Source organism: Andrographis paniculata, unplaced genomic scaffold (genome assembly GCF_009805555.1).
Source record: "Andrographis paniculata isolate CXL003 unplaced genomic scaffold, ASM980555v1 Contig69END, whole genome shotgun sequence".
Taxonomy (NCBI): domain Eukaryota; kingdom Viridiplantae; phylum Streptophyta; class Magnoliopsida; order Lamiales; family Acanthaceae; genus Andrographis; species Andrographis paniculata.
In genome coordinates this window covers 1,613,622-1,622,788 of record NW_026137605.1, presented here as the reverse complement: position 1 = coordinate 1,622,788, position 9,167 = coordinate 1,613,622, and the positions used below count along the sequence as shown (strand labels likewise).

Here is a 9,167-nt window from a genome sequence, read left to right as displayed (position 1 = left end):
AAAAAATTAAGTCGAATACTCTAAATTTTAAAAAAATTCTAAAAAGTCCAATAGAATTTTTTGTTTGTCTTTTTTTTTTGAACATATAAATATTTTTTTTATTAAATTGATTGTTTAAAACTTTTTTAATACTATCTTCGTCTTAATACAATAGTCTTGTGTACCATTTTTGTCCGTCTCAAAACAATAGTCTCATTTCTGTAAATAATCATATCACTATAAAATTACCCTTATTTTTTCTTTTTATACTAATACACTCACAATGGCAAAAAGTCTTTTGCCCATATTTTTATACCCATTATCAAAATAATATCGTCAATATTTCTTAAATTTTATGTCAAGTGCAACTCAAACTATAGTTTTGGGACAGAAGAAGTATAATATTTGATTTTTTTTACTGTAGGAATATTTTCATTTTCATTTTAAAAATTTTTTTATTGTGTGGCCTTAGTTTTTACTTTTAATTATGTTATGTGCTTCTTTATTAAAAAATTTTACATATGGATCTCATTTCAAATGATAATTTATCTTAATCAATTTATTGCATTTCAACTTAATACGGTTGGAGTTTCAAGATAAAGATAAAGTGGTTCACAAAAGAAAAATAAATAAATAAATATTGGTAATATCACTAATTATATATATTATATTGTTTTCGTCCAACAAAGTAATGTAAATTTGTTGGACATTGAAATTTTAAAAATAGTAATAATATTTTTATATTAAAATTATATATTATTTTCGTCTCATTGAAAGGTTACCAATTTTTTTATTTTCCTCCGTTCCATAACAAGGTTATCATTTTTTAATTTAGTAATTGTACTATCTACTTAACATAATAAATACCCTTTCAACTTACAATATATTATACAAATATCATTACTTTTATATTACATCATACTAATAAGAGTATTTTTGTCATTTTTATTATAATCCATTATAATACTAATATAATTTTGACATTTGTTATCTATATATATCACTTAATTAGAAATTTAGATAAATAAAAGTGAAAAAACATTATTATCGATTTTTATTTTATCTTATTGTAAATATAAATATAAAATAAATTAAGATTTATATAATTTAAATAGATTACATATAAGTTAGAAAATATAAAATATAAAGATAAAATAGTATTAAAATCTTTCTTATGCATGCACATTTATTTATTAATAAAATACTATTATTTTTAATATATTAAAATAATGAAATAGTACATACAGTAGGATGGTGGAAATAATATTAAGATTATTATTTTTCATAAAATATCAAATCAAAATCACGTTTAAACAAAACTTTAAAAATTGATTGTTTGCTTGGAGAAAAATCTTTAACTTATTTTTCAAAAAAATTAATATACTACACACTTATTATTTTTATATTATATAAACAATTCTCGATATCTAGAACATTAAACAATTATTTTTTTTAATAATTATTTTTTTTTCTTATCAATTTATATTTATAATAATTACAAAAAAATTAATTTAACAACAATTATAATGTATAAAAATGTGATCTTATTTATGTATTATTTTTTAAAAAATATATACTACTGATATTAGAAAGATAGATTTATTAAGAAAATGATGAATCAAATATTTGATAATAATATTTAAATTAGTTGATATAAATATATATTGTTCAATATAGGATAAACAAATAAACTATGCATTTTTTTTACTCAATTCGTCCGGACTTTTTATATCATATTATTCGGACATAAAGATTAATAAATAAAAGTATTTTAATAAAAAATTGGGTAGCTGCAAAATAAATAAGGATATTATAGTGAGATAAGTAAAAAAAAAATAATGACAAATTTGATAAGTATTTGTTAAAATAAAGACAATACAATTGTGGATGAATAAAATTTTTATTATAAACAAATTATGCATAAATTTAACGAATAAAAAATATGGCATAATTATCATGAACGAAGAAAGTATTTTTTAGTTTAAGTATATTAAAATGACAGTGATAAATTAGTGAAATTTGATTTTGACTTATTCAGATATTTTAAAATTTTTAATGACTGATTTTTCATTTAAACTATATTTTTAAAAATTGTTCATAAAAATATAAGTGAATGCCACTAATATTATATATAGACATCATTTTTATAATATATATTTAATCAATAAAATATATCAATATTCGATATTTATAATATTTTATCCGTTCCTTAACAATCTATCAATTTTTTTATTTTTGTCCGTCATACAATAAATTATTCGTTTTATTTTTTAATAATTGTACTATATATTTAACATTATACTCTTTCAAGTTACTATATATAACACAAATGACATTACATTTATATCATATAATACTAATACTAATAAGGGTGGTTTAATATTTTTATATTTATTTATACTACACTCCAATATAATACCAATTATTTTAAAACTCCGTACAAAAAACAGACGTATAGATAAATATGAGCCGAAAAAAATATTAAAAATTGTTCATGTGAAATATTTTAAATATTCAAATAATTATCATATGAAAACATTATATATTTAATAATAATAATTAATTTTAATAATTCAATAAAATTTATAATTACCACCTCTAAGTACAAATATATTTGATTAGCTATTCAAAAGTAGAACGTAAGTTGAAAGTCGATTGAGTTAGATAAATTATTGTGTTTCTTTTATAAAAATTGTTTATTTTAATTATAGAAAAATATATAAATTTTAGTTGTATTATACAAAATTTAATTCTTTATAAAATTATATTCAATATTTTTGTATTTTATGAAGATATTGTTTTTAAAATGTTTAAATAAATATTCTATTTTTTTAATTGTATATTAAATTTTATTTTAAAATTATTGATAATATCTATGGACATAAAAAATTAAAAAATAATATCATAATTCATCATTATTAATTAATTAAATTTTATTATCTTAAATGTTTCAAATAAAAAACAGTCATTTATTCCAAATGGATGAAATATATGATATAAATATTATTTTATGAAGAATATTTATAATTACTATAATTATTTTATAAAAAAGAATATTGAATATATATAATAATATATTTATTTATTAAAAAAAAAGATAAAATAAAATATTTTGAATAATTTTCATACAGTTAAAATTCTATTTTTATTTGTACTTTTAAAATTTTGACATTTTTTTTGAAGTTATGAACATAAATAATACTCTTCGGTATCAAACACCTTAAACATTTTCTTGGTTATTTTCATCCATCATGTAATATATTTAAAATTGAAAATAATTAAATATATTTAATATATACTTACATTTTATTTATCACATTGTCCATATAAAAAATATATATACACTTCTCTCATTCACTACATTACGGAAAAAATATTGGCAAAAATTGTCCATAATTTTCTTATACTTTTCAAACTCAGCTTAAATCTCATTCATTATAAAAATTGAATGGAACTCCTCGTACTTTTAAAAACTTTGCATGAAACTGGTTTCGAAACTCAGTGTAAATATCTACTTTACTTTAAAAAATTGCATGACGCTCCCTTATATTTTAAAGAATATTGCATGAAACTCCAGCCATGCAAACAAATATGGATAAAAAATCATTATTCCATCACACAACGGATGTTTTTTAAATATATGAAAGTGTCGTACAATTTATAAAGTACAACAAAATTTTAAGCAAAATTTCAAAACTATATAAAAATTATGAACAATTTTACCAAAAATACTTAAATAAAATCATATCAAATACCTATTCTATATTTACTAACTTTTTATTATTTTCAACCTTTTCTAAAATTTATAATATTTATATCTATACATGACCTTTTATTTGAGAATATATATAGCAAAATATAGTACGTGTTTATTTGGGAAATTTTCCCCTATTCTACTATTCCTCAAATTTGTTTTCACCCAAAAAATATTAAATCAAATATTTATTTTATATTTTTTATATTATATTAAAAATAAATTTTATATTAAAAATATTATATAAATCATTATTTATGTCATCACATCACATCAGTTCAAATTCAAATTTTTTAATATTAAAATTCCATTCAAAATTCAAATTGCACACACCCACTGCACAATTGAATTTTCAACCTAACATAGATGGCACAAATGATAAGGCATATGTCTCTCCCACACTATATACACATACAACCAGTCGAACATACATACAACCTCTTTCTCAGACATACACCATAGGTCAACTCATAGACTCAATTTTTCTACTGCCACCAAAAAGCAAGAAAATTTTTGCAAATCACAAGCCCAGGTGAGAGAACAGAGAAGGAATAAGATCAACAACAGACCAGGCAAGGCCAGCATACTGGAAGAGCCTTATGCCCGTGTCCACATCGAACGACGTCTGCTTGGAGAAAAACAACAATTTCAGGACATGGCCCGATTGCCTTGGGTCATCCGACTTCTTGTCGGAAGCCACCATGCCATTCAAGGTGGGCAGATAGTTCGTCGATCTTACTGGGATTCCCAAAGTGTTAGCAACGATAGGAAGAATCCACTTTGCCAGAGCCTTGCTACAAAACTTAACAACGAGTATGCCCGGGATTCCTACCAGCATTCTACCCACAAATGGCAGAAACGAGAGGTGATGAGAAAAGATTCGTGGAACGTTTTCATGGTGAAACTGATGAAATGTCTGGTGGATGCCAATCACCTGGATAGCATAAGATTGCCGTGAATGATTAATATAATTTCAAGCTCATGAAATAACTAGAATTGAAGCCAACCGGGTGAAATACGCATGCTGATTATATATCTGAAATCAATCGATAAAAAATGCAATGCAGCAGAAATTTGGAGGAGCTGCACTTACAATTCCTAAGGCAACACCATTGAAGGCTGTGTGATACTCAAAACTTGGTGTTGGATGCTCGGGACTTGGGTATGCAAAAACCAACAAGAAACTAAGGGCGGACCAGAATGATATAACTGCAGGGAACAAAAATACAGATTGTTCAAAGGTTAACTATGAACTAATATCAAAGAACAAATTTTAACTAAAGATGCATCATTTACAGTGGCCATTAATCAGCACAGTTGTATTACATATAAATTGTGTTCTTTTGTGGATTTTATTACAGATTTTTACTATTCAAATTCTTTTTTTCCCTCCAAAAATTTCAAATCAAACAATTGCTTTTCTTTTTTATATTATACTACAAATTTATTTTACATTCAAAACATCACATCAACCTCTATTTATATCACGTCAAACAACTATTCAAATTAAATTTTTTACTATTAAAAAAATCTAAATCCAAAAACTAAAACCCACAAAGAAACACACCCTAATGTCATGAAGTGTTAATCAGTACTATCAACAATCCAATATAAGCCATGTCGAGTCCAGTTTTAAATTAGAAACCAAAATTTTGCCTGGCCCTCAACACATAAGAATAGGCTTTCAAATTATTTCTTCAAATCGAGTGGTACAATGCTGGCGGAATAAGTATCCTTACCATTTTGACCCGCAACTACGAAATTATCTACGTATTCAGAAACAGAGAGCCAGAATGCGAGGATTCCTAATCCCAAAGCTAGGCCTCCAACAATATCAATCACACTGTGCATTCCAAGGTATATCCTTCCTAAAAATTCGACAGCATCAATTAACATCAGATCAAGACAAGAAGCCAATAGAAATGTGAGCAATAAATGAAAGCTTACCGAATCCAATAAGACCAACAACCAAACAGACCAGAGCGAACCCCACCACCTTCAGATAGGCATCACCGATTTCGGCATAGTCCAGAATGTAGTGTAGCAGATATCTGATTCGTAAGCGAATAAATTTAGACAGCACGAAAACTAATGAATGGTACAGGGAAGAAGGGTTTCAAGCTAACTTAAGCAAAGTTTAGCTGAAGAATGTTACCCTGCCAAGCAAACAGTGTTAAGAGTGTGGGAAGAAGGTAACCCATATTCCATTGCATTTTCTTCCTCATCTTTAGTGGCAATTACTCTCCTAACAGGAGGGGAACTTGGTCTCGGTACTGATACCACATCCTAAGAACCATAATCAGACCAAATCAAGATCAGAGAACAACAAAAATCAACTATACTGAAAGAATCACATGAGCTGAGCCGCTGGATGAAAGAGAAGCCTACTTTTATGCAGTTTCCGGTATAATCACAAAAGGCAATCAAGAGAGTCATCTGCCGAGCCAATTTACAATGCCCTGTCTGAACACACGAATCAGAAGAATTAATTTGAAGTTTCACAAGCAGAAGTTGCATAGGAAGAGGTCTGAGAGAGCATACCCAGAAAAGCAAAGGAAGGAAAGCAGTATAGAAAGGCACAGAAACGACGCATGACAACCCAGAAAAGAAAGCATCCAAATGTCTGTGTTGGTATTTCTGCAATCCCCACAGATAACAGCTCAAGATCATAACCGAAACCTAAAAAATGATTCAATCTTATTTCTAGATGTGTGTGTTTGAAAGAGAACGAACCTGGATCTTGAGAATAATAGGTACGTCAGCGATGACGCGGCGAGATACCCATGGTTGGGCGAAGGATCTGATCTTTTGAGTGAGATTTAAGATTGTAGAGATGACAATCCACAATGCTATACCGCCTAGAGAAAACACTTGCCAGCCAAGGATGCTTTCCATCTGAATGCTTTGTAACTTCACAGTCTGCTCCTTGTCTTCGTTCCTTGAATGGAATTACTGATTCCCTTCCACCTCCCTCCCTATGGAAGGATTCAGAATAGGGGTTGTTATTCAGGAGTAGATCTGAAGAAATTTCAAATACCACCAGCTCGGCAAGTGTTGAAAAATCTCTAGGGTTGACTTGTAACGAAGCAATCTTCGGCGGGGCGGAGCGGGGCGCCGGCGATTTCAATATATATGCATATTTATACAAGCAATTGGCCTTACTGGAGTTTGTTCCTTTCAATTAATCCAGGGGAGCGGCGATGCAATCGAGGAGCGTGATGGTGGCGGCGGTGGCGGTGGCGGTGGCGGTAGGGTAGGCGTGGAATCAAGGCAAGGCCAGGGCAGAGAACACCGCTAGGGTAGGATTCGATACGTACGATGCGATTCAGCCATTGAATTGATTCTCAGCATAGCATAAGATGAATCGATGGTGATAATCAGCCGTCGGCTTTTGACCGTTGAACTAAAAACACGGTTAATTCCTTCATGTAACTACCCACCCACGCATTTTATGTGATTTTTATCGACTTTGTACGCTCCAAAAATTTAAAAAGAAAAAATTTATAGCGTTTTTTAATTAATAATATAAAATATATAATTTATTAAAAATAATTATTTTTATATTAAATTAATAAATTTTGTATTTTAATAATAATTTTAGTATGTCAAAATTATTTTAGTAAAGCTGATATTAAAATATCTATGTAAATAAATTAAATATGATATTATTTATAATATGCGTAAAGTTCATACGAAATATATAATTTTGTATTTGAATAACAAAAAATATAGCAAAATACATACTTACCAAGTACACAAAGGAAATATAAATATTGTCTATGTACTGCTCCAGGGTCTTATTTATTTTTTGCCGTGTTAATTTTTTAATATTAATTATTATATATAGTATAAATTAAAAAAAAAATTGCAAAAATACTTCTAAAAATAACTTATAATACTAAGGATATTTGTACAAACAAAATTATACAAATATAAGAATATTTTTAATGTTAAATACAATGACACAGAAAAGTAAATGTCACCTTAGAGATGAATGGAGAGAGTAGTATATTTTTTTTTATATATATTACTAAGTGTTTTTTATATCTACCATAAACAATACTTCAAATTTATATAACACACAACAAACATAACTTTTATTGTTATTAAAGAAGTTTTTAATATTTGTCTCAATATAATCAAAATTTATTAATTTTAATTTAAATATAAAAGAGTTATTAAGAAAAATTATCAATTTTAATCTTATTATAAATAATTTTAATCAATTTTTGTCTCATTACTGAAAAATCAACAAATATTGCTGACGTAAACGTAACAGAATCCAAAGTAGTAGCTTATTTGAACTTAATATGATAGTGTTTGATGAACAAGAATGTGTATAAATAGTTAACAATATGTAGAATTAGCAACCAAGGTCATGTTAATGTACATGCTCTTATTGCAGATAATATCCATATATCAACTCATATTTGAACACGATTGTATTCTATTGTAAACACGGTCATGTGTTGAGTATACACGCGACGATATTTTGTAATATATATATATTTTTTTTGTAAAATCTCTTTTCCTCCGACTTACTCATGGTTTTTTTTTCCCTTGCACTACTCTTATTTTAGTATGACGAAGGCTATATATTTTGTCTCTCTGCATTGGAAAAAATAAAAAAATAAAAAAATGTAGAATATATATTTTATCCTCTAACATAGGATGCCTTATATATACATAACAGCGTTTGAGGTTATTTTATTTATCTGTTACACTACAAGGAAAGTTCAATCTTTTAAATTTTACATCCTATATTTGTATATTGTATTTTATATACTCCATCCGTCTATTAAAAATAGTTTATTTGGGTTCGGTACGGAGTTTAAAAAAAAAATATTTTATTGAAAAAGTAATAGATAGTTGAGGGTATTTTTTTAAATTTAGTTAGAAATAAAACTAAATGAAGAGATAATATAATAAAATTAGTAATATTTGTTGTAAATAAGTGTTGAACGAAATGTAATAATTAAATATTAATTTCTTGACTTTGGCAAAATTAGTAATATGATCAATTTAGCGGATGACTAAAAATGAAAATAGAATAAATTTTGCGGACGGATGAAATATTTGATTATTTTACTTCTCTTGAAAATGTGTTATGTATATATATATGGCATGTATAAATTGTAAAAAATATATTATTGTTATTGTTATTGGTTTTGTTTTTTCTTTGTTATATAATGTTATTTTTTGTAGGTAAACAAAATATATTGTGAGTAAAAATGAGCAGTGCAAACGATTAAGCGATTGATAAGGAAAAAATATAGAATAAACTATGAAAGTATGGGTGAAGAAGAACCATACAATGAAATTCATAATGAGTCCCATTTTTTGAAAATTATGACAATAAGATGGAAGAAGGCAATGTGAAGGATTGTTTAATTGATCAATCATTGTACCATAATATGATATATATTGTTTAAAG

The 9,167-nt window shown here is 26.5% G+C and overlaps 1 protein-coding gene across 1 annotated transcript; it reads right to left on the bottom strand.

Moving 5' to 3' along the window:
* Positions 1 to 4,006: 4,006 nt before the first annotated feature.
* Positions 4,007 to 7,133, bottom strand: LOC127264071 (lipid phosphate phosphatase delta). The gene is made up of 8 exons (XM_051293432.1): positions 6,467 to 7,133; positions 6,275 to 6,370; positions 6,122 to 6,196; positions 5,889 to 6,019; positions 5,681 to 5,784; positions 5,473 to 5,601; positions 4,827 to 4,942; positions 4,007 to 4,667 (listed from the first exon to the last, which is right to left on the bottom strand). Exons 1-8 carry the CDS (start codon positions 6,626 to 6,628, stop codon positions 4,254 to 4,256), a joined length of 1,227 nt encoding a protein of 408 aa, XP_051149389.1. The 5' UTR covers positions 6,629 to 7,133; the 3' UTR covers positions 4,007 to 4,253.
* Between the last annotated feature and the right edge of the window lie 2,034 nt (positions 7,134 to 9,167).

Bases quoted from the DNA above. Each gene is read 5' to 3' on its own strand.
- LOC127264071 (XM_051293432.1), bottom strand. From the start codon at position 6,628: ATGGAAAGCATCCTTGGCTGGCAAGTGTTTTCTCTAGGCGGTATAGCA. The intron at 5,785-5,888 runs GTAACATTCTTC...CTTACGAATCAG, and splicing joins AACACTGTTTGCTTGGCAGG to ATATCTGCTACACTACATTC. The intron at 4,668-4,826 runs GTAAGTGCAGCT...TATGCTATCCAG, and splicing joins ATGGTGTTGCCTTAGGAATT to GTGATTGGCATCCACCAGAC.